At 35.7% G+C, this 27,010-nt stretch overlaps 1 protein-coding gene and 1 long non-coding RNA gene across 2 annotated transcripts in view; both read right to left on the bottom strand.

Annotated features, from left to right (window-relative positions):
* LOC100891631 overlaps positions 1-19,393 on the bottom strand; it is a 45,072-nt gene extending 25,679 nt beyond the window's left edge. The window contains exons 1-2 of the mRNA XM_003723382.3: positions 18,526-19,393; positions 942-1,003 (exon numbers count right to left, since the gene is read on the bottom strand). Coding sequence (XP_003723430.1) covers positions 942-1,003; positions 18,526-18,740 — 277 coding nt within the window. The 5' untranslated portion in view covers positions 18,741-19,393. The remainder of the gene's footprint in view (positions 1-941; positions 1,004-18,525) is intronic.
* A 2,528-nt stretch (positions 19,394-21,921) lies between these two features.
* LOC115919502 lies at positions 21,922-24,016 on the bottom strand. The gene is made up of 2 exons (XR_004061879.1): positions 23,834-24,016; positions 21,922-23,310 (listed from the first exon to the last, which is right to left on the bottom strand). It is a non-coding gene; the product is annotated as an uncharacterized LOC115919502 (long non-coding RNA).
* Positions 24,017-27,010: the final 2,994 nt, after the last annotated feature.

Below are 27,010 nucleotides of genomic sequence, written 5' to 3'. Positions count from 1 at the left end.
TAAGCATATTGGACACTTGAAACAAAAGTATGATTGAAAGAACGGATCTCACATCGCACTACTTTTCATGCAGTTGGAGAAGGGTTACGTTTATGCCCCTTTCTTCTTACCCCTTAAAGTGTTCAGTCTGTGTCTAAATCTGGAAGCGGGTCCGTCTTATATAGAGCATTAAATTGAATTCATTGCAGTTGATTGGGAGCTATCAACCTCGTCATTGGATTACACGGCCAGCTTGCTGAATGATGATACTACATGATAGAGGAGCTTGAACCCCAGAGAGGGGTAGATAGGGGTCACGTGATGTGCCCCTTCTACAACAGGTGGATAAGAAGAGATCTCTATTATTATACTTTCATTGCCAAGTAAAACAATATGCAAATATAATGACATCTTGGACAACTCTCTCTGAGCAGTCATCCATCTTGGACATAACACAGCTATTATCCAACAATTCCAACATCTGATGATTGTACAACCCTTTCATCATCTTAAAAAACTACCACTGGCAACTGCCATCGAGGTTTACCATTACCATCTTAATCGTTTATAATACCATCTGTTTAAAAAAATACCCCGATAGACCGGCTCCATTGTAACCGTCCAGTGGTAGTTGTCTGGATAGTTACTTCGAGATATAATTTACTTAGCAGAAACGTCGAATTAATGGTTTGATGGTTTGTTTGTGTTACCTGACTGCTATAAAAGCATGCTTATAAGTAAGCAACCAGGAGACCAACTGTTTTAAGTCCTATTCAAGGGACTTGGTTATACGGATAAATGCCTTGCCAAAGGACACTAACCGGCACTACCACATCGATTTGATTTCGAACCCTGGATATAGCCTACCAGTTACGAGACAAGTGCTTTGTGAGTGCGTTCATGTAATAAGTAATGTTTGAATTAGGACAGATTATTAGGAATTAGAAAGTTAGCTCGCTTACCTGGCATGCACTTGTTTTTCTGCAGCTCCCAGCCCTCACAACATGTGTAGAGCGACTCCCGACTGAAATGAAAATATAAAGGAAAGAATATGGATTAATAGATTAATCTATAGAATAAGTTATGAGAGTATGAGTAGTAAATAGGTTTACCCCTGGCAAATTAACATTTTTATTTGGGACTTAATACTTCAACATCAAACTTTCTTACAAAAGTGAAAAATCATTTATCGATCTGTTGAACACATTCACGTATATACTAAAGAATAAAATACTTTCAAAATCTGTTTATGATTATCAGTTTCTGCGACTTTCATAAACTACGTTTACAAGACGGGTATGATTACTAAATAAATGAAGAAGTAATGATACCATGAGCTTACTAGTAAGCTACACTTCGGTATAAATTCATTCAGCTTGATTATAGGTCAAATGCAATGACTGTCGCATCAGCAGATAAAGTTTCAATTGGCAAAATGTGATATGGTGAAAATTTAATCTTTTTTTCAACAATTTTCTTTCTAGAAGATTACAGTTCACTATAAAAAAAAATAGTCTGTCTAGATTACGATTTAACTAATATCAGCATGAACGAAATCTTACGATAAAAAACAAGATGACCAGGGCCTCGTTGCACAAAACTTACCATTGATGGTAACTTTGCCATCAATGGTAACTACCATGAAAACCTTGATTTTGATTGGCTGTTGAGCCCTGTTACCATGGATGGGGGAAATATTTTGTTTCATTCCTACAGAGGGAAGTGACGATTATCAAGCAATTTGCCCCGGAGATATAGTGGAAGACAGTAAATTAATAACATCCTCTTCAAATTAATTTACCGTCTCTGATTACTGTCATCTTAAGAAGCCGCCGTTATTTCATCTTGTCGCAAAACTGATTATATGATGATCACTCATATCATACAGTTTGTTAGTTGAACAAGCATTCGAAATATTCATTGTCTCTTCACAAAGATCTCTATCTGAATCTTTGCTACCGCGCCACACACATTTAGAGTTATTATTTTTTTTTTTTTAATCTACAACCTGTTTAATCCAGATGCACTCTTATCGGTAATTCAAGATTAAAGTCTTTCGGAAAGAAGAGTTTATTTAAGACTTCCGCGAACAGTCACAATGAAACTATAGTTAATCTAATCAATTTTTGGATATAATTTCATCTCCTTTTAATTTTTTCCTTTTTCTATAAGTTATTGCACAAGGAATAACAGGAAATACTGATAATGCTCTCATTTAGTAGAGCTTTCCTTCAGAAAATTAAAATGAAATACGATATCGTACATATTTTAATAACTAAAATCGGATATACATGATTACCACATTTTCCCAAGCTTCCCATTTGACTTTTACTTTTTTTTTTATTCAATACATTCTCCGATGTTATGGAATTGACTTTTTTAAAGGTAAAAGCAATATAGAATTTCAAAAAGGGAAATCTAAGAAAGATTGATAGAAAACTAATGCATTTTATGGAGTTTTGGTTATCTTGCTTGTCGTGAATTAACGGAAATCCTCGAAAAGTTTTTGCCAAAACAATATAAAAGTATTGAGTACATGAACCTAAAAACTGACACAACCTTCTACAACCAATAGATACCTAAACAAACAGAATTACACCAATCATATTATTTGTAAGCTTTACGAAATTTACTCCACCCCGGAAACAAATAATTTCGTGTATTTTTATGATTCTCCTAGAATCAATTTCTAGACAATTACAAACACTGCCAAGTAGTTTGTACACCTGTTGTCTTCAAGCTACTACAGGGGTCGCTATAGTATAGGGTCAAGCGGGGAAACCTTTTCCCCTCGTAGATCTTGGATGCCTGCCATGAGGGGGAAAGGGGTTCAGGTAAGTCCGTCTGTAACAGTGTTTCCACCTTGATGCTTTGTTCATGGTATGGAACCGTGTAGAATTCTTGTTTTGTATTCAGTCTCCAGCATACACGAAAGGAAAAGCATACTTACTGTGACTAAATAGTAATATTCTTGTTGTAGTTCTTGTTTTCCTGTGTATAATCATGCTAGACTGCAGACTGAATGATAATTCTATTTACTATAATCAATATTGCACATGAATTTGAACTAAGTGTCTATGACAAATATTACCACTCTAAAATGGTTTCTTCCAAATGTTTTTTAATTTCTTATTTTATTCTTCAAAGCTTTTTCACAAGATATATTTTCCAATATGAAAACGAGGGTTTCGGAGCCTGCTGCGGAATTTTACATTTTACCAAATGTTCTTGTATTGCTTTATATCTTAATTCATCTTATCTATCTTTATATCCACAATCCCTGTCGTCCAATTACTTCCCCCTTTTGTATGATTTTTCTTTCTTTGGTTTTTATTCTTGCTATAAAATTTACGCCCCTCAAACAACAGTGGAATGCTATTCAACCCGTATACATTCATTCCTCCCTTAAACATCAACATTGCGTCACCAACTATGAATAAAAGCAAAATAACGAAAGTGTATGTTTCTTTCAACTAATTCCGACACGAAACAAACAATGAGCCATTTTTATACAGGATGACAGAATCAAGAGCCGAAAATATCAAAATCCAATGAATCATTGAATACGAATGCTAAAATGGTAACTGTACATCTACCCCCGTTCAAGGTTGACTGGCTATATGTGGACTTAAAGTGGATTTACTCATTTTGAATGAAAAGTTCATGCTTTAAATTGTTGATGACATTATTTTGGAGCCATTTACGGTAAACCGCGGGGCATAAGAGTTACGTGCAGCGATTGTTATGCGTTGGTTAATTACGTCCTTCCGAATTAGCAGGCTGTAATCAGAACATTAAAACCTTAACACATTCATCATGTTCGTTGTGGCGAACAAGTTGGTCACATCTTAACTGTGTATTTGGCAGGATAACTAATCACTTTCGTCCATTGGTAGTATCACAGTCTCCGATAATTACAATAGTAAAACGAATAGAATATCATATATGTAGCAAATGAAAGTTATACACTTGAAACTTAAGAATACGAAAAGTAAATATCTTGACTTAGAGATAACATTTTACACTGAAGAGAGTATCACAGCAAAAGATCATAGTTGGAACATAATCTGAAAGACAGTTTCCCCTCCCAATCCATCTTTAAATATGTATTCTTGATTTTTCTCATTCCATCGTTGCATAACCTTAATAATTTTGTCTATCATCATGATCATTAGAGAATTAGAGATCACTATTAATATTGTGATGTATTTATTTTGAAATTTAAATATTCAGGCTTACTATACACTGCGTATAGGATGAGCTAAATTTAAGAGTGCCACTGCTGCCGCAATCTTCTTTCTATTGCCTCTTATCTTATACCATCCTTTAATTCATACCTTAAGGTGGGTTTCTAGAATACAAGATTGTAAGATTGTAAAGAAGTTTTGGTTTCTACGAGAGGCAGCGCAACTGCACAACTGGTTAATGCACTCTTTCGTACTCCACATTTTGAGCAGAGAAAACTAGTTCACATTGAAACTCGGTCGTTGCACTTTCTTTTCGTCAAAAATATTATGTTTTAATGATTTAGTGAATTATGAATGCAGTTATACTTGGCAACACATTTGCGAATTTACTGATCCGGAATGCAACAAGATACCGATAAAATTAAAGCTTGTTCTCTGATCTCTGTTCCGATTTTGATTCTATCTATAAAGGAATGTATAGGTCTAATTATTCTATCATGTTTTCTATTGTCTTTATAGGCCTCGTCTAAAGGAGAGGGGAAAACAAAAATTACATGTGATATATTCTAAAGCCTCTCAATATTTCATTTCATTTTAACAAAATAGTTATTGGATTTGAAAGCTGATACAATGATATCAACAGAGATTTGAATTTTATTGAAAGTTTCCAAATATGCAGTCTGGAAATATATATATATATATATATATATTTAAAAATCTTACTTCTTCAGAACAGAAGAACTGTCATTTCATGTTATGGATTGACCATTAAACAAACCGTTAGTAAATTTTTTAGAATCCTTGTGAATATAAAATGAATAAATACTATCAAAGCAGCAGGGAGATTTGATTCACTACTCCACAGTTTGCGCACATACTAAATAATGTTCACTTGATTAGAAGTACGTGATTTGGTTAGATAAAACGGAGTGTGAAAATAGGACTTAGTTCACCGACATATATGGTTGCAGTGCAAATTGATTTCAACCATATGATTTGAAGAAATAATTTCATTTTCATCTCTACTTGTGGAATTAAATTAGATCAGACACATTCAAGTTATCATGGTGTTAAAATAAGTAGCTCCGAGATTAATTCTCAATGTATGAAAGCGATGTAACATTTAATCCCCTGTTCCAGGCCACATGGCTTGAAGACTGTTTGGAAGTAAACAACCATGTGTCTTCCTACGCAACCGTGCTAAGTATGTTCTAGATGCCTATCACTACAGGAATACATGCACAAACTAGGGTTTCGATTCTTTCTAAAGTTCAGGTTGTAGTTTTTTAAACTGAGTTATAGTCCTTTCTCTACTGTAAACAAAATTGTTTTTATTAAACATCATACCTGTTCAGCCTCATTCTATAATACCTTTACTATGAATACTGAAAGCAATATTACAATTTCTAGTTCCTCTTTTAATTCCAATTAAACATGTAATGTCAGCATACCTGGTGCAATATGTATAGACCGACTAGTTCTCCCTCCTCTCTTTTTACTACAATGTGGCCTCTACTTTAACTTTTTTTTTTAATTTCGTATACTTATTAGTATCACACTTTTCGATATGCAAGTAAGAATTTAAATTAAATAAGTGTTACAATCATTACCTCTATTGTTTTAATTTTTAAAATCAGATATGCAATTCTGAACACAATAAACTAAATATGCATTATCGACCGAATGTCCTGAGCTATACAGATTTTGTTTAATTCAGCTTTTCAAGAATATTTATTAGAGAGGCCGCTAGAATGACGATGAGTACACAAACAAGTCTCTCCGTTTGGGAGGGGCAATTTCCATGGTCCTGGCTACATCTACAGTCCACTGCGAATTTTCAAACATATCTTTGGAAAATGGGACTCATTTTCATCTTGATCTAGAATTTGCACGTACTTTTGCAGGAAACGTCCGCATCAAAGCATCACACGACACTGTTAAGCGTCACTGAAGATCCCAAGATAGCACTTATTCCCATCACATCTTAGCCCTCCCTCCAGGCCTACCACTCCTGTTATTCGATACCATACCTGTCTGTTTGGGAAGCAGAACGAATTAAAACTCAATTGATACATCCCTTGGTCTCCTGAGAGCTTCCATTGCCATCTATCTAGAGAGGTATCCTTTTATCAAATGATGCATTGCAGCCAGAGGATATGTAGCCGAAAAGTCAAAAGGTGATTTAAGATCAAAGTGAGATTGTCAAGGTCTATACGCTGGCAAAGTTTCCAATCATATAGGTCTCCACCTTTCGCAAAATAATAAGCCATAATATGCTACTTCATATGCGTATACAAATTCATGTAGCCCAATATCATCCATGTGATTTACCTAACGAGCACGCAATTGTGATGGAGAAGTTTAGACATTTTCTATTGTATTCTCATCATAATGCTCTTGTTCATAATCTGAATGAATTAATCACCCCATGCAACATTTCGCTTTCATTTTTTCTTCAACGAGTGTAAATAGCCGAAGTAAAAGTTAGATAAAGATGCAATGCTCATTACGTGTACTGACCATCGAATTGCAAAGATGAAGACGGTGTTCCTCAGCTTTCAAATTATTCAGTGCAAAGGCACAAAACCTTTTCTAAAACACAGTCACATATAGTTTGCCAACATTAGATTTTAATGATTTTCGTTACAAATGTGAGGTAATTCCATCTGTCTAATGTGGTAGATGGTAATTTTTTGTCGATGTGGTTATTATAACATCATTGACTCCGATGTATGCACAATAAACCACCAAAAGATTTCACACACAAGCATGTAATGTTCAATTTACAATGTAGGGCAAGGTTCCTAATGAAGCCATTACTTACAGACATTAACATGACGATTGCAGTTTGTGTAGAATATGTTTTATTTGTACAATTTAGGAATGTAAATTATATTTCTATAAGAGCTATTCGGGTCTGTAACAAAACGTAAATTTTCTCACATGAACAAAGCAATGCCAAGGTTTGACTGGGCTTATTATCTGGATGGCAGCGTATGGTATGCTTCCTTATACTGTCTCGTGTCATGACTATGTCTCTATCACCTTTCATGCACCCCTACCCTTCTTGTACCCCTTCCCTCAATGCACCCCTTCCGATTCCTTCCAGTCTAAAAGTATGGTCACAAAACTGCGTCGTGTACTTAGATATGTGTTAGGTAATTCTCGTCATGACAACGTGTAAATAATACCAATAAGTCAAGTGCGGAACATATATCATTGCGATTAATTAATTTCCATATCTAGTCATTTACCTATCTTATTGTGTTTGTTAACAAATTCCACCTATTCAAATTGTTCATACTGTCTAATGTGATCGCTCAGTCTTTATTTTGTATTTTTTACCGCGGTGACTAATTCGGCACTGAAGCAGACAGATTTTCCCTCTTCCTGTCCGCTGTCACCATTCATTCCCTGAGTAGAAACAAAATGCTGATTGTCCGGAGATATAACGACACCAAGGAAGCGAATTCAAGAAGCAGATCTCAAACGTCTTCTTTTGTTTTAAGTTGTTTTTGTTTATACATCTGTTTTAGGTATAACGAACATTAAATATTAGTCATCAAAGTCTCTATAAAGTCCCACGTAGGCTGGTATCTAATTTTGGACGGTACCTGTCAATTCTTTGTCACATTGATCAAGGTATTATCTCTATGGAAAGACTTATTTCAGCATGTATGACTATTTATATCTCCCTATGGTCCGAAAGTTACTCTCTTTCTTTCCTTGTATATTTCAACTAGCCATATTGTTGGTTTAATCCCATGCTTGTTTATATATCGTTATACAATTGTACTTGAGTACAATTTTCGTCATCAACGTTATCATCTCTGCTATGTATTCAATTTCTTGGTCCTTTAATGAAATATGTTTACTAAGTTTGCTCATATTCTTATTTACAATGGAATTATGTATGAACTGTTTGAAAGATAATCGTATTTCCAATTTTACCTTGTACCTACCTTTTCCTAAAGATGAAAACAACTTTAGCGGCAATTTTCTTTTAAATTCAATCTGCATTTAATATTCGATTATTTATTGATCAACCATTTGACCAGAGCATGAAGGCACTATTCTCTTTTACTTATGAATTATTCCAATCAAATACTTCATTTGCATTGGCGTCACGCTAACCGCAACTAGGACAAGAAGGCCCCTTGAAGATTCCACCTCCACTATTACTCCCTTAAGTCTTTCCAAACTATTGAAAGATGCACAGTTTCTACACCCACGCCCTTTGTTCCTCCCAATTCCGTTTAATTACATTGTCTCAGTTTTGGCTGTGAAGATCTGAGAGGGAAAACAAATCTTCTTTCCTGCGGGAGCACAATCTGGCTGTATTTCAGAAGATTGATCAAAGGATGAATTCGAGGGACTCACCAAAGTTTTCTGATCCTTCTTTTCAAGATGACTACAAAGGCACAAGTTACTTGTGAACAAAATACAATAATTCAATCATACCATTAGGACATGTCTTGTCGACAACCTAAACACAACCGGATGAGTCTGTAAGATGTGATCACTGATTAATGATTCTTTCTGCCTTTGCTACCAATAGACACTGGTCAAAAACTATATCAAGTGAATTCGCTTTGGATGAAAAACTTATGTCGTACGGGGAACATCTTATGGAATCGCCGAAATGGGATAATGGGAATTATGCGCATGAACTGTAAGGATGACGAAGTCTTTCTCATTTGCTCCCAACCACGAGTGTATCTCTACTCGGTTTACTGTAATATAGGTAGCATACTGGACATGAATATGCATATTATGATGTAGCTTTAGACTGGCTAGAATGTGTGTTAACTTCTAGTTCTACGTGCTGCACCCTATAGATTTGAATTGTGCCTTGGATACCCTTCTCTTTCAACAAAAGTATTTGATTTTGGCGATAGCTACATTAAACGCTTCCTGTATGCGTGATGGCTGCAGTTTTTAATACAGAGAGCCAAGGGCATGCCCGAGATATACATCAGAAATTTTCAACAATATACGAACAAAATGAGTTTCCACTGAGTCAGTTCTCTTCACCCACAGTAACTTGGGATGCTGATGCCACAAGATAAAGTTAGCTTCCGGGTGACCCTACACGTCACTTCCGATGCCACTTCAATGTATCGCGTATGGTCTTGGACAACACTTCTGCTAAGGGACACTGTAGGGATAATCTTCTAAGACCATTTGGCTAGACCACTACTTCCATAATAGATTTCACGTGACTACAATCATTTGAAGAATTGTAAATTATAACTATCATCGTTAGATTTGACCACTTTTATGACTCTACATATTTAGGTACATTCCATTTTACCCGATGGTTTGGATCTAATCGTGGCGTAAAAACAGCGCCAAGGCGTATCGACTGACCGATACATAGCAACAAAATTAGCTGCTCAAATGAACTTCAAGAACAAGGCTCCCTATTTAAATTTGAATGACATTTGAATAAATACCACTAAACAGTTCGTATCAATATTATTCTAGGAATGAGGAATAGATGTGCATGGATTTAGAAACAGGACTGGTTACATCGAGTTAAGGATGTTTGTCCTTCAGAGATAAAAAGTAGGCCCCTTTTTCTTCACTTGCAGGGCAGATGACAATCCCGCATGGCCTCTGAAAATAATTATCTTCATGTTCTAGTCGTACACTTATGCATTAACCCCATGGGGGCCAGGAGAAGGAAGAACAAACATATGTTAAATATAGATTTCGTTTATTACTCTCGAAAATTGTATTCATGTCAACCATTTGCAGTATAAATTTGTTTAAGACATCAATTTATATGTCTAAATATGAGTCGTGTTAGAAGCTGGATTAGAGAAAGATGGTAAGGAGCGACTCATTCCATGGATTGGGCAAACTTTGTAGATACACAGGTGGTTGCGTAGCAGTATCATCAAAACGATGATCTCTGGATCATGGCGGCAAAGAGATCGGGGTCTGGCCTTTCCGGTCAAGATCATTTCATATACATTGGTCATCAGTGATTGCGTAATAAAGGTCTCTAATTGCAAAAATATCGTTCTCTAATTGCAAAATGATGGCCTGTGATTCTGTTATCCTGTTCATTTTCCCCAAAACTCAGTTCTGAACCATAAATGTATGTCTTTAACAAAGTTATATACACATCTTATTTCTCAACAAAGTGAAATACAACATTGGCATATCTGAACAAGATAAAAAGAATAACAAGTTAAAAAGAATAAACAAATGCTATAACATCTGATAACATCAGTGATATGATGAAAAATTACTGCATGCCTATGAATATGGTATAAGTTTCTTTAAAAGAAGTTGTTATTGCATGGATAACTTCAAAGCGACCATTAAAATGTTGAGATCTTGTCATGCATCAAGATTCACGCACCTTGGTCTTGTAAATGGTAAGTCTATACGGTCAAACAGACAGGTTGAGTAAACTTTGTTGACGCGCTCAATTTTCCATTCATTGATCTCTATTACACCTTCATTGATGACCACGTAATGAAACGTTCTTGACCGGAAAGAAGCTAGATCTTTTTGGCGCCAAGTGATCATCGTTCTGATGAGCTGTATGAAGGTACAGGTGTTTTAGCTCTTCTAGTCAACCACCTGCCGAAGTGTATTAATAAAGTCCAAGACCGGCACCTTTGAATTGGATTAAGGGCGACAGATGACAACAACCCAGTCACTCAACCACAACATGTCCAATCATGTTGATTACAATCCAGCAACAGGTAGTCATATCTTGTAGAATGTTCTCCTGGATATTATTTTTTTTGCAAAAAAACACATTCATCAAATAATTCCTTGCGAGGGTAGGAAGATTATGATGTCGTCATTGGATTAAGGTGATCATAATATTAGACTATCTTGACAAGAAACGTGGTGGTATATCGTCTGTGGTTAAGTAACATTAGTGATTAATACAGCCATAAATCACGGAAAAATAAATGATGAATGTGCTAAATTTGTCGACGCTAAAATAAGTGTAATACCAAAGTGATTAAAAAGCGTCTAAGTGATTCGAAATTGGGATATTCAGTTCATTTTATCAATTTCATTTTCTTATGGTGAAAATTCGTAATCTCTTTGCAAAAAAATTAATCGGTCAAAACCATTCAAAAAGCTTTCTAAACATGTATTGCTCCATATAGTTATCGAGGAGAAGAAGACAAGAACCTATTAATCTAAATTTTAAAAAATAACAAAAACTGGTATAGATGTAAGCCTATAAAGTCCCTCCAGATTGTTACATTGTTGTTCAGTGTGGCGCATACTTTGGCATAAGTGATTAACTCTTGCGATGATCTTGAAGAGTTCCAAGTGCTCATACCTGTTTGACCGAGGTAGGTCTTTAGCCTTCATCAAACCGTGTTGTCACCTAATGAGGCCCGACGGAAGGATGCACCTCTGATCGCTAAGCTTAGTATCTGTCTCCAAACTGTGCCTGTCTTCATACGATATGACCCTTTCTTCTGGCGCTACTTAAGGTACCCTACTTGTTAACCCTTTACAAGCCCCATATAAGATTTTCTTTTGCAGCACAACTTTATACCGCTACTTTAAATTTTAAAATATCGGTAGTAGTTTACTCGTATTACGATATTTCTTAAATAATGATTCAGCATATGCTGTATATATACACTATAGCCCATATAGTTGGAATAACTTTTCTTACCTCTTTTCAAGAAACGATAGAGACGATATGGTTTATTATTGATGGCTGAAACTTTTATATTCTCACAACTTTGGTGATCGATCTCAATGGCTCTTCAAATTGATCAATAAAGTTCTGAGAAGATTATAAACTTTATCTTTAAAAAATAAACCGTATTGACACAATCATTTCATGAAAAGAGTTTAGAAAAAAAAAGAAAACAAATTCATGGGCGACAGTATATTATATAACTATAGTTCAGGGTCTGAATTAGACAAAAACATGCGATTGCATGGGGGTATTCACAATACATTTGATTAATTCTGTTCTTGCTCAATATTTGTGCTTATTGGCACTCGCGGTAAAGCAGCAAAAGTTCCAGTTGGTAGATTCGGCACACAAACAGGTTGAGATTTGCATTAATGAGGCACACCATCATGGGTTTACTGTATAAAGTCCAAGTACAAGTACAAGTACATGGTATTTGGTTGTCTTGGTGCCCCATGTTTTTTTTTTGTACCTCTTATTGTGGAATTAGGAATATGAATTTACAGTTCATATTTGGTGTGGTCTAAGCTCCAGTAGAGCTATAAACTTCAAACAATGTCGGATATACTAAGAACTTAACTGTGGTCGGTAACTAATGGGACAAATTAGCTTGGACGAACCCATTACTTTGATCCGAAACTCGATTTTGAATATAGAGGAATGGAAAGTGGTGAACAGAAAAATATACATTACATACGATGTATAGTCAGAGTCAATATCCATAAAAATATTATTTTATTGAAAATGCACCAAAAGCAAGTAGAGTTTTTACAAGCAGCCATAGTCCTTATCCTCCATTTATATAAGTCGTAAATTACCAATTTATACATGTCAAAAATCTTGCGAGTTGATAATCCCTTCACAGAGTTTCCATCTTTAAATGACAAAAGTCTTTTTACAGGAAGCGGAAGGCTTTCTTACCGCTATGTGTGAAGGTGTGAAACTGTATTTTGCACCTTCATCCACCTGTATTCACGACAGTACTTTGCCCATGTCGATATACTGTAATTAGCAGAGTGGGTGGGTGGGTATATGTATGTGAGCGTGTGGGTGGGTAAATGTGTGTGAGCGTGTGGGTGGGTAAATGTGTGTGAGCGTGTGGGTGGGTAAATGTGTGTGAGCGTGTGGGTGGGTAAATGTGTGTGAGCGTGTGGGTGGGTAAATGTGTGTGAGCGTGTGGGTGGGTAAATGTGTGTGAGCGTGTGGGTGGGTAAATATGTGTGAGCGTGTATTTATAATGCAATCCATACTCAACGGTTAAGCTTGAAGGAAAGAGGACAGTTTCAAATGACGAGTTCTTGCTCTGCAAATTAAAAATCCCATTTTAATATCTTAAGAAATTTGGTAATGAACATGCATTCCTTTTTAATTTGTTGATACGATGACATTTTCTGTTCATGCTGTATAATAAAGTTAAACGAGTTAGACGAGCAACATATCCCTGGTATAAAAATATAACTCTATAGAAGACAAAAACTTCTTGGAAATTGTCAATGTACAATTTCTTATATTACTAATGTCGTCATTTGGATACTTTGACATTGACGACAAAAGGAAGCGATTTTGTTAACAAAAAGGACTGTAATTTTTTTTTTTAAAGTTGAAGACATTACTCGCTCTATGGCCTACATTTTGGATATTATTTCTGTTGAGAAAAAAATGGTCCGGGGACAAAGTTGGAAGAAAGAAAATCAAATCGTTGTAGATATATCAATAAAAAAGATGCAAATCGATTTGTTTAATAATGTTATCATAACAGTTTACTACTTTTTATTCCAATAAGTACTCGACGGAATTACTTTCAACAATTGCTTATGTAGTAAGGATCGCTTTAACCGAGTGTGACATCCAACATCTGCTATGCGATTGACTAATACGAAAACCTTACATAAACGATAAATCATGATAATTCTATATCAAATACATGTAGCACATTTCTAAAGATTTGAGACTGGTTGACATAGATACACAATGAGGTGGATATAGATGTAAATGTGTAATCAGTAAAGATCATTATAATTTGATTTTGAAACATGTTTAGGAGAAAGCGCATTTCGACAATATGCGTTGTTTTAGTACATAAAATGGCATCTTTTAACTGACAAATGTTGTCTTAAATTAATGTAATAATATGTTCTACTATTCATTCCAATATTAATTTTTTATTTTATTTTATTAAAACAGACGAAAGGAAAAAGGTATCAAATGATCGTCGCTCTTTCTGCAAATCTTCTGCTGAACTTTAGAACAAACTACCTTTAAATGTCAAAAACTGTCAGACTGTTAACCAATTAAAAACTTGTCTTAAGACACATTTATTCAAAATTGCCTTTGATGATTAAATTACTCTGTTCACATTGATATATATTTCATATGTATGGTAATTTGTAGGTTTATTTGCATTTTCTTTTTGTTTTGTTTAATATGTTATTGTTAATCATTGTATTTTGTTCGTTATAGCGCTTAGAGACTTCGGTGGTAAGCGCTTTATAAGCACCGTTTTTATTATTTATTATTATTAAACCGATATTGATCTCTATAAAAACAAAGAAGCTTACAGAACCAACGAATTCGAATAGAAAAATGGGTAGCAATTTAAACAGTATAATTATTTTATATCATATGACATTCATAATAATATTGTTCTCCCCTAGTGCCTCGAAATAGAATTATCTAGATAGATGGCGCTATAGAAATGCCTATTATTATTATTATTATTATTAGGTCTCATGTTCTTGGATTAAAAGAAAATAGAACCTACTGGCTCTCTTGTTCAATTGACGAACTTCAATCACGTTGATATTAGTTAAGCTAAATGTTCTGACTGAAAGGTAGGTCACATGGGTAAGGTCATTGGAGGAGGGTAGTTTGTGAGGGTTACATTAAACTCGACCGGTACTGTTCCCTTCCCCCTCCCCACCTCTTGCTCTCTCTCTCTCTCTCTCTCTCCCTCTCTTCCCCCTCCTCTCTCTCTCTCTCTCTCTCTCTCATGTGAACTCGGTGCCCCTACTTTCAACTCTCCTTGAGACTTCCAATTTTAGACAGCAAGGAAGCGTAGCAGTATGCCTTCACGGGTATCAATTGCAACACGGAAAGGAAGTTTGTTAAAGGAATGCATTATTTCATCGGAAAGGGAAAACGATGATGGAGAGATAATTGTTTATAATTTTGCTGAAGTCAACCCATTTCATTGTCATAATGGTTTAATCTCTTAAAAATATTATTTCGAAAATTATTTTTTAAGTATCTTCTTCCTCTCCTTTCTAAGTATATTGTATCAATAGTTATTTACATTTTGTTCTGATCAAAAATCACCCTGCCCATACTCTCATGGAAATTAATATCAAGATTATCAATCATAATAAACATGCTATTTATTCATTTTATAGGGTTTTCAAACACGTGTATGCTGCAATGAAATGGAATCGAATCGTTTAAATCGAATCTTTCACTTAATGATCAATAGCAATTTTCGATAAATTAAGTCTAATGTAAAAATTGTTCCTCGTTCTGAAAAATAGATATGGGCAAAACCGATGAAACAATACAATAATTCCATTATCACGAATAATGTTTTCCAATTTTTTTAGACGTCTATCTTAAATCTTGGACAGTTATAAGTTGATCAGTGATGAGCTTCGTTGGTGTAAAAGAAGGTTTTTCCTTGAAAATCTGTCTTCGCTATACCATCGAATACTTCATCGTACTTGCAGGAAGATACCGCTTCGCACTAAGCGGAATCAAATGCACCGAACAGGGTGTGATCTACCTTTAATTACAAGAATGGATCATTACCATTCTCCTCGACTGCATTTAGCAACCTGGTGATTGGGTAGGACGGAAAGGACCCCTGCAGGGCCAGAATCCCACCGGGTTTGAAGGTTATTCACGCCTGTATATACGTGAGAACGGTGAGATCGGATTGGATCTAAATAAGGTTGGTCCTTCTTTAAAAGTTAAGTAGACTATATACTGATTATACAAATTTCACTGTGGAAGAAACTGTCTAATAATTCTAGTACTACTCAGTAAGGTTGCATGTAGTTTTGTCCTACATACAAATAAGAGTGGTTTCTAAGGTTTTAAAATAGTCAATATGATATTTCAATATGGATAGAATTAACTTACAATAAAAAAGCATTGTACACAGATATGGGGTTGTAGGATTTGTCCAAAGATTAAAGCAATATTAGCTGTCAAGAATATGAGGGGAATTTCAGATAGTATAGCACTCATGGTACGTTAATAATTAGACATGCTTCCTCACAAAAATACAAATAATAGGAAATTTCACAGATTGTTTTCACCCCCTACAAATTGCTTTGCATTCTAGTTGTCTTCATAATTGATTTAAATCAATAGTGATTTAAAATAATTTAAAATCAAACTAATAATTGTGGTGTTACAGAGCTTGCAGACCCTTGTTCCACGGGCGAGGGCACTGTAATGTTAACCTGTAAATTTATAATTCCAATACACTGAACCAGTTGAAGCAAAATTATAGTGTTGAATCATTAATCATTATTATGATGGGGAATAAACTTTTACCGTGACATGGCTCTCTGTTTATCAGGTTAATGGTGGGCCAAGATGGGGGCAAAAAACAAAGAAGGCTTTTTTCATGGGGTAGTGAATGCTCATATTTTCTATTTGTAACTTTTCAGATTAATTAAATTGGAAAAGAAGTCTTGCTGGGGACGAAATCTTTATGACCACCATAATCTGTAAGTCTTTATCTTCACCTAAATGTGCGCGCGCGTGCGTGTGCGTTTGTGCGTGAGTGTGTGTGCGTGAGTGTGTGTGCGTGTGTTTGTGTGTGTGTGGGAGATGTAGGCGTATGTAGGGGATGGGTAAATGCATGTTTTTACTGAGGTGTGAGATGTGTGGGTACATGTGAGTGTGCGTGTATCCTATTATAACATCACTCATGGTATTATAAAGAAGAGAGAATGTTTACGTTATAAAAATTATTGAAAAGTTTTTTTTTTTTTTAAAGATGCTTATAGCTTTAAACAGCATATATAAGGTTAAAAGCTATATATTTTATGACGTCTTGTGATAGACGAATACAAATATGTTAGTCATTATTATTATTTTTGTTTAATAAAAAATATTTCTTTTAATTGGTGCTGGGTAACATCCTAAATATTAGGATTCATCAAATTTATTTCTCTACATACACCAGCCTGCAGGCTACATTACTTCGAAATCTAATTCTAGGGTCGGACTGATGAAATCGAAACAAGGTACTGACTAATGAAAGAAAGTCAAACATCATTACTGTGGAATGTTGCCAAATTCAGAGTCTTTTTGGCGGAGTAAGAACGAATGATGCAGCTTCAAGATCATGGCGTCGTTTGTGTACAAGTTACCAAGGCAACAGAAATAGCGGTAAGTGCTTAATAACACATGTTGGAAAATGCGTAGTAATGTGCAAGATTGGCAAAAAGTGCTGGGAATGAATACAACATTCATTTCTTATGAAAATGTATGGTCAGTATCTTTCAATGTTACTGATTTAAACACTCTTTAAAAAGAAATTATTCAAATTCGTTGTGCGTTGTACTGATTTAACGAGCTCAGCAATATACTGTTTGTTCGATTTGTGTCATTTTAATGATTGAAAAGGTTCTAAATAATAATAATTTCCAGTGGTAAAAATAAAAGCTATGATATCGTTTGTTCGGTATGGTATACCTAACCGACATGAATTTACTTTTACTAAAGTAAGAGCTCACACCACTCTCACTTCCGACATTGCGCTTACTGCCTGTGTATATCTACTATAATACACACACATGCTATACTTAGAGACTCTTATAAAGGGTAAACATACACCCCTCTCTCTTTCATCTTACCCTCTCAAGGTTTACATGGGGTGCATGTCATTGTACAAATTGGATGAGTAATCGCCCTACTCGTTAAACTTAACCTGTATGTCCGAGTTATAAGATTGGACCTCATGGAGGCTAAGAGAGGCCTGCCTATAGTAGACAGGATATACAGACACGGGAACGAATGATTGCCAAGGCCAGTGTGCTTAAAACACTGCTATTTACACAAGTAGCAAATCTAGGGTTCTTTTTGCTAAGCTGCAGTTTTGGAGAAAGCTCAACGAACGAACAAAAAGAAAGTGATATCGTTGATGAATTTAATACACTCTGACATCACCTTCCTGTGTGCAATGTCAGCTGTCCTTCTCAGTTAATATAACTAATAGCCTTTCTATCTATAGAAAAACAATGCAAAGAATTAACTAAAAACGCATCCTGAGTCCAATCTTCATTGATGTGCTTAGTTTTAGTTGGTAAACGAATCATAACGAGCGAAATATACTTCAAATGCAAACAAAAATGGATCGGAAGAAAACGTTGGCAAGTTAAACAAAAAGTTGTGGCAACAACATCTTGCAAGACATGTGGCTGCGATTTTTTGTAAACATAAATATGAAATGCAGACATGTAGTTCACTACAAGTGATCAGTCTTTGCAGTAGTACTCAACGCTGTGCAAACGAATTTCATCCCCAAATAACTCGATTGCTATAATTACGCTATTATTAACACAATGTCATCTTGCGTACAGACTTCTTAGATTCTACCTTGGGTTAGCTTAGGCGTTGCCATTACGGATTATCTGTCTGATCTTGACAGAATGACATGCTTACCTTGGAGATCGACTTGGTATAATCTGAGGCCTGGTACAATCTGTTGACGAACCTCCGACTGTTTGTTGTCTGTTGTAGATGATGGCACCGGGTCGAGCAATAAACGATGACGACGACGACGACGATGCTAGTTCCATCCGATAGCATATCGACATCCACAGAAGTACTATCCACCTTCCTTGAATTATAGGCGTACCAATTAGATCAGATGCCATTTCAATGGTTATTGTAGATAATTATATCCAATATTCGAATCATCTAGTGGTATTTTATTCCTCAAATGTGCAGTGATATCTTACCCAACACAGGTCTGGATGGCATGGTCATCTTGGGAAAGCTGAAAAATGACAGATCAATCGAATATTATTCTTCGGGAAGTTGGAAACTTCTAGATTGATTGGTTAAATCCTTAAAAAGATGTTACTCGATATACATCAATAATATCCAGAAAGCCTCATTCATGTGGCATAGATGAAATGCTTGAAGCATCTGCTGTACATCATCTTGGCGCCAAAATCTGCATAACTGTGTTGCCAATATTTATTTCCTCGAGATCTTAATGTTATAATCCACAATGCGTAGGCGACACTGTACAGCTGCTGCAGGAGAAAATGTCTTGATGCATTGATCAAGCTGAAGTAGTATCAAAATATCGATGCAATGGAATGGCTCATGTAAGTTCCATTTAAAACTTGTTGAACGTTGTTGAACAGCGCGCTTGTTTCGTTCTCCAACCGATCGTTTAAGTCCTCAGCGTAGGAACCACGCAGAAGCACTCATCGTCAACCCCTGAACTCGACCTCACTCACTCACTTTCACTCTGGCCGAGTTGATGTGTATTCCGTAAACTTGCAAGAAGTGGACTGAGTTCTACATTCGCTAGTCATCTCGGCCGCAGTGGAACACATGCAAGCTGCCAGAGTGATCCTGAGTCATCCAACTTCAACTTCCGTCTGCAGTCGATGAGCGCGTCATACACTCTTTGGTTCTGCACCCGCACTGGGGGTATAAAATCACAGACGGGTTATAAAACAAAACAGATTGATAGATTCTCTTTCTCCCTCTGTGTGTCTCTCTCTCTTTCTTCTTTTCTCTTCTTCCCATTTCTTGTTCTCGTTCTTGGTCTTGTTCTTCTTCTTCAGATCATGTTCAGGTCCTGCAACATATTCTCTTATGACTATTGTTTGAAATATTTCCTCTTCTGTTTTCGCACTTTCCGTTTTTGTCTCTCCCCCTCTCTATATATATCTCTACACACACTCCCTTTCCCTCACTCCCTCTCTCTCTCTCTACCTCCTACTCTCTTTCTTTCTCTCTGACAGACAATTTATCTGGCGATCAAGAAAATAAAAGGTCAGATCTAATGCTCCAAATTCTTCAAGGATGAGCTCCGACTGCAAACAAACTTCTTTCCCTGAAAGCTTAATGTAAACGAAACAAACTTTTCTCCTATTACAAATTTTGATCCAATTGCAGTTTAACTCATGTGTACAGCTACCAGATCTAGATTATTCTTGGAAGAAATGAATATAAACAGATAACGTATATATATAGATTTTTAATATACCTTTTTAAGAACTGATATTCCTATGACAGAGGTCAATCAATAATTTTGCCATTATGGGGAGAAAAAAAAATCTCCATTTTCGTTCGTTTGGAAAAACGTGGGAGTGCCACAAAAATACATTTTGATTAAAAAAAGAATACAATGGAGGAAGAGAACAGTGGATTTAGAAGATCAGGAAGGGAATAATTTTTCACCTCGGGAGGGGCACATTTTTCAACTTCTGCTGCCTAGGGGGAAATGCACTGGGTTCCTAATACAATTACGTAAAGTAATATAATAATTGAATACAATTACTGAAACCTGGAGAAGATCCCCGTGGACATAACAATGTTTTTTACGAAATTGAATGAAAATAGATTTAAAATTTAGTGAATAAATGACACATTGTGACTATTATGAATTTGTAAATGTTTGTTACACTAATAAGGGGGTTACACTAATAATTCTAAACGAAAGTATAGACTTTATATAAGATTAGTGTACATAATTATCTACATTTCAACGAAATTTAAGTAAATATGAAAGCTCTTATCATAATTGTTGGCGTACAGACACATCAATTATTTATGGCACACAGGTTTGTGTATCAAAACATTAATGTTTGCCCAAATTATGACAGTTACCTCTCTAAAAATGACACCGGGATTCGTGTAAACTTTTGACGCAATTGGTGTTAATAAGTAGATGCGTCACAGTCATGTTGTATTCTTTCACCCTTTCTTCACCTTACTGTCACCTTTCTCATAGTAAAGCATGGTAAATAACTCTCTTCGTGAGCTAATCAAAGATCGGAAACGATTGCTTCGCGGTTGCTTAACACATAAATCATCACCGAAACATTAACTTTCTCAGTCATCATCTTTAAATCCAACCTTTCCTCTTTTATTGTTTTAACTTGTCTGGAGGAGGGATATAAAAGAGTAAATGAGAACTCTTTTATAAGGATATATTTTAAAACAGACGAGATTAATCCGCTTTATATGATTTATTACCCGATTAGATTAAGATTACGAAGAAGGGGTTGATTCATATTTATTTTGCCGTCACTCTATAAAAGAAGAGAATGTTTGCCTGGTGTGCTTAATCTCATAGCGACGTAGAGGCTATACGACAGTTGATTAAAACGTAAGTGATCTGCCAAGAAATTTTCCGGAAGGAATAAATTAAGGAAGCACACATTTATATGTTCTCTGTCATTACCCCTCATATCAACATGCCGATATCTGGCACAATAATTTGACATTTGTTCTGAAAAATGGACAGGTAACCATATTATTTACTATTTCTAATATGCGGATGTCATTTTTACTGATAATCGGATGTCATAATATCATAGGGATAGTTTTCTCCTAAAATCATAATTATACTTCTACTTAGGGCTACTTATATTGAACAAATTCTACTGCTATAGGCCGGTACTGCTAATTACGTTCTTCTTCTTCTCCTTCTTCTTCTCCTCCTTCTCCTCCTCCTCCTCCTTCTTCTTCTTCTTCTTCTTCTTCTTCTTCTTCTCCTTTTTCTTCTTTTTGTTGTTGTTGTTCTTCTTCTTCTTCTTCTCCTTCTTCTCCTCCTTCTCTTCTTCTATTTCTTTTATTTTCTTCTTACTTTTAATATAATTTTATTACTACTATACTACTACTATACTACTACTACTACTACTGCTACTACTACTACTACTACTATATACGACGACGACGAATACTACTACTACTACTACTACTACTACTAACTAGTACTACTACTACTACTACCACTACTACTACTACTTCTACTACTACTTCTACTATTACCACTATGTTATAACAATAACCTCAATCAAAATAATTGTATTGTAGTATTGTGGTCTTTGTAATTTTTATTCTCATGCACGCTATTGATAAATCTTCATAAAATGATATAAAAACATGTTTCTCTGTCATACCTAAAATTGAATGCACGGAGTGGGGGTTCTTTTAATTGTCGCAAACTTTTTAACCTTTGGAATATGGCGTCATCTTTCTTAATCGATGTCATCTGTTTACTGACAAAACAATAAAAATAACCTACTTTGGTCAATACTTAAGGGCAGCATGCCAGTAAAACTAATACGTTTGGAAAATTCTCAAAAACGATAAGTATTTCTCAAGAGCGTTGACTCCTGAGCAAATGATAACCTATATGCGGACAAATCACTTAAAGTTTTAGCATGAAATAACTGGATTGCGAGAGTGAATTTTAGAATACCTAAATATGAATTGTATTTGTACAGTAGGTAATAACTCAATTCGCGCGTAAATTGAAGATTATGATATAAGAGAAACAACACAAAATGCGTGTTGGACAACTGCGAATACACATGGAAACAAACGAATATTAAGTGGTTTTAACGAAATGACAATCGGTATATAATTTTAGTTTTAGAAGCCGTTTAATAAGGGGCTTTCACACAATTTTGATCTACTGTGCATACAAAATATAAAAATGAAAGAATATACCATAATGATATTCATAAATGGACTTTTGAATTCTATTCTGAAGATGTTTGAGATACATTTAAATGATTTATCTAAACATCTTCCTAGAACCGCTTAGGTAATATCTTTTATAAATTAAACAAAAAATGCAATTTCATTTCGTTTCCGAAAAAAGAACTATAATTTAACATTGCCTATCTACTATTACATTCATTTGAGAATTATCTAGATTTCTTTGTTTATTTTCAACAAGTCCACATCCGCGCGTGTGACCAATACGGAACCGTCATACACACAGTACGACCGTTCTTATGACGTCACGAAACGTCATATTTTCGTTAACCTTGAAGTTCATTGACACAATGGTGTAGTATCGTGACGTCATGTACACTTCTTGCCAAGTCATAGTGTTTGTAAAGAAACAGAGGGCACAATTTGTACAGAAATGGCTATAAATCAATTTCATAACGAGAAAGGATTATTTCGATCTGTTAACGTCAGTTAAAGTTTAATAATCGAGGTCAACTCGTAGTATCAATATTAGAAAACGTTTAGTCGTTTTATTGAAAGGCGAACAGTATAGAGTACCGAAGTGTGACGTCATACTGGTCTATTTGTCAAGGTTGCTGTTTCCAAACAGTTTTGTGCTAAACAATAGTAAGGTGATCACACCAGTCCAAACACTGAATTGCCCTGCTCCAGCCCGTTGCTTGAATGATTTCGCGGTGAACCTCATGCGCAGTCTCCGTTGTTTAAAACAGTAACCTGGGAGACGAGCGAATATGACGTTAGTACTTCACTTTTGTAGGCTGCCTAATATTTTATCTTTATTTTAAAAAAATTGCCCATTGTTGCTAAAATTCAAAATTTCGACAAAACTAGGTGAAGACGGTATCCCCATGGACAGGTTTACATGCAGAAATGTCATGTCGCACCACTTTGAGGGACATGTCTTGTTTTATTTAAATACGATCAATCTAGTTGTAGCAAATTTCACAGCGTTTTCACATTACTTTTTTCATTTCAAAATGCAAACATACTTTTCTTCGGTTACTCCATCCCTCCTGAAAGTTAAGTGATACCGAAACTTCTTCGACAAATCCGTCATCACTGAGCAAATCTCACTTTGATGTATTTTTAAAGGTTCTTGTCTTCATGGTATTCCAATATACAAGTGCCAATTTGTACGTGTACCTGATAATTATGACACAGCAAAAAAAAAGTCACTTCGTCAAACCTGACAGGTTACTCTTTTACAGGTTTATACACCCTGGATCCGCGGGCTTACCTCTTATATCTGATGATGAACCTAGACAGTCCAAGAGAGATTTCCGCCCAATCTCTATAACGTCCTAACACCCGTAAACATGGGATTTGCAGACGGATCCAGGATCTCAACGGATAAATCGGGGAAAGTCTTGAGCCTAGCTAAACGTGTGTCTTTGAGGGAGTGAGTAAGCTTGGAAAGACGCGAGGCTGAAGAAGAAGAAGGGGAAAAAAGACTGATAAAGTCAACCATTTTACTTGATTTAAGTCAAGAATTTTCCTTAAAGTATGGAAATATCATCATATTATTGTGATTTTCATGCCCTGAAGCAGATGTTAAAGGTAATACAAAGTTTTGGGAAATTTCGAAAATTGGGTGGATAGTAATTCTTTACAATTTTGATATATTTGGATGCCCCTGTGGATGTATTAAGGGCACAACAAAACTTAGCCCCTAAAACAATTCTGCTTTTGAGAAAAATTGAATATAAACATTTACCGGTGCTCCCGGTAAATGTTGATAAATTTCAAATAGCGTCTACGGCCGTACAATGGTAGCTGCGACCATGAAAATCACAGAATATGTAGTTGTGATATATAATTTCCAAACGGGAATAGCAAATTGGTCGATTTTAGTCAAGAAACATTGTTTTATAGCTTAATTAATATCTTGACCTTGAGAGGGAGCCATACAACATGAAGAGCTTATTATTGACAATTTCATAACTTTAGACTCGATTTCAACCGCGACAACGATCACTGAATATTTTAGGATCACATTATGCTTCCAATATGTTCATTTGAACCAAATCCATGACCCCATACCAAAACTTTGTATTACCTTTAAGTGAAGAAATTAATGTGAACTTTTGTGTTTATTTTCATTATTATTTTATTTTCATTATTATTGTTTATATTATAATAATTAGGCAACACTGAAAGACAAACAAGTGCAAGCTATAGAATCAGTATATTTAAAGGCCTGCTGTACTAGTTTAGCCAGAAGGGATTAGACCACACAGCGAGGTCACTGACAGGTGGCTATCTCATCAACTCAGCTCTCGATTAACATAAGAAAAAGAGGATCATGGGGGACCAACAGGCACCGATTGGGGAAGTTTTCTATATAGAGGGAGCAAGTAGCTACAAGTAGGACAGTGTGGTTCAACTTCTATCTATATGAAAGGGTAGTTTGGTGTAAAGATACCATGTCCCTTTTGCAGCCAACATCAAATTCTGTATATAGAACCTTGCGAAAATTATGAATATGTCGTGTATGTGCTATCTGTAAAATTTAAACGTTAGCAGTGTCCTAGTATTTAAATAATGCAAGGAAACCCGTTTACTTTCTAGACTTCTCTGTCAGTGACTGACTGACATCTGTTTTCTTTTGTAATAATATACATAAAATGAGCTGTAACAGGTACATGAGCATTTGCCTACATCAATAACACACTATGGCCAAAATTCAAATGATTTAATCGTTGTGCTGTACAAAACGTACGACCATTCGGTACAAGGTTCTGAAAATCAGACTATTAATTAGGTGATTGCAATCACTTATGTCGATCCGAGAACAGTTTACTAATGGTCGTTATTTCCCACAAAAAGCAATTTTCAAACGTTTTAAGGAAAGTTCTAAATAAGTATCTTTAAAATGCCGTTAGAATATAACCTTTTCATTTTGTTGACCTGCCAATGGTACATAGTACCTCGAACTCTGTAATACATTATAAAGATTGCACCAATAAATACAGTGCTCTTTATATTTTGTATAATTACACATTCTTATTTAATTTTAATTTACTTAATTCAAAAAATTACTCTGCATTGCAGAGTCTGCAATGCAAAATGCATAGGCGTCTTACCATGCTCCATTTCGGCAATGATTAGACAAGATAATTGGAGAATACCGCGATGACTGTATCTCATCTTGACTTCCTTCCAACTCAAGATTGTCCACCTATGAACCCCATCTTACAACAAATTCAAATAGATATCCACCTGTCGGCTGGTCAATCTGAATCTCGTTTGCTTGCCAAACTCACGGGCAAGCACAAGTAAACGCAGTAGCAGATCTCGGAATCTCTGACGGGTCATAATTCCTCAACTTATCTGATATAAAGCAGAGAGAGGGAGAGAGAGAGAGACAAAGAGAGGGAGAGAGAGATAGGGGGGGGGGAGAAAAAAAAGAAGAGGGAAAGAAAAATCTCACATTTTGGGAGTGCTCGCTCTTTTCCAAAATTGCTTAAATTTGGGGAAAGATCGAGCATTCCCAAAATGAAAAATTTAAAAAGAAAGAAAATAGATACGAAAACGGTCAGAAAAAAAGTTTATCAAATTTTCAGGTGCTTGTTTAGTCTAAAATTTCTGACAGGGGCACGCAGGAGAGGGGTGCACATATCATGTTTGTGTCCAATTCGGATTTTTCGGAGTGTATATATGGACACTGTACTCTCCATTATGATCCCAACCTCCATCCCTAACAAGTCAACGTAGTGGCTTCCGCCAGCTAGTCCGATCGGTGCGGGCAGCAAGCGAACCTATATAGGCCTACTTTCTGAACTAGAATCGTGAGACAGCAATAAATCTTCCAAGACAAGATGAGTGAAAGTTAACTACCATGACAGGACAGAGCATGTCATTGTAATTTGATTGACCAATAAAGGGATAACAGATGTCGACCGCGTTAAGAATGACCGTTGACATATTTTCGAGATTATGCGACTATAATCCAAAAACGTCACTTGACATTGGTTGAGGAAAGTCAAGTGTGCTCACAAATTATTGATGACCTGTTTGACTATATTTGTTAAATATTTTGTTTTATAGAAGTTATGATTCCCACTTATAGGTACATATAGTCAGTATGAAATTGGTAAAGACTCTGATAAGACCAGAATCTGATAATAAGACCGGCAAAAACTGGGAGCCCCCCCCCCCCCATCCTGTTTCTCCGTACCCCACTCCCTTGCAAGCTCAGTGAACGCCATAGATAAAGCCCCCCCCCCCCCCCCCTTGTGAAGGAACAGCTCTTTACTACGATGAATATGCATGATAATACCTTATTAGTTTTAAAAAGTCAACTTTCCGAAATCGTCTCTATTTTGCCCCTGAAAAAGTTTAGTCTGTTCCTCCCTTTCTCTCCTCTTTAAAAATATATCATCATTACCTCTATCAAACTCTAAATCCCTGATGC

Source organism: Strongylocentrotus purpuratus, unplaced genomic scaffold, assembly GCF_000002235.5.
Source record: "Strongylocentrotus purpuratus isolate Spur 01 unplaced genomic scaffold, Spur_5.0 spur5_scaffold_6, whole genome shotgun sequence".
NCBI classification, from domain to species: domain Eukaryota; kingdom Metazoa; phylum Echinodermata; class Echinoidea; order Camarodonta; family Strongylocentrotidae; genus Strongylocentrotus; species Strongylocentrotus purpuratus.
This window is presented reverse-complemented; position numbering and strand designations above follow the sequence as displayed.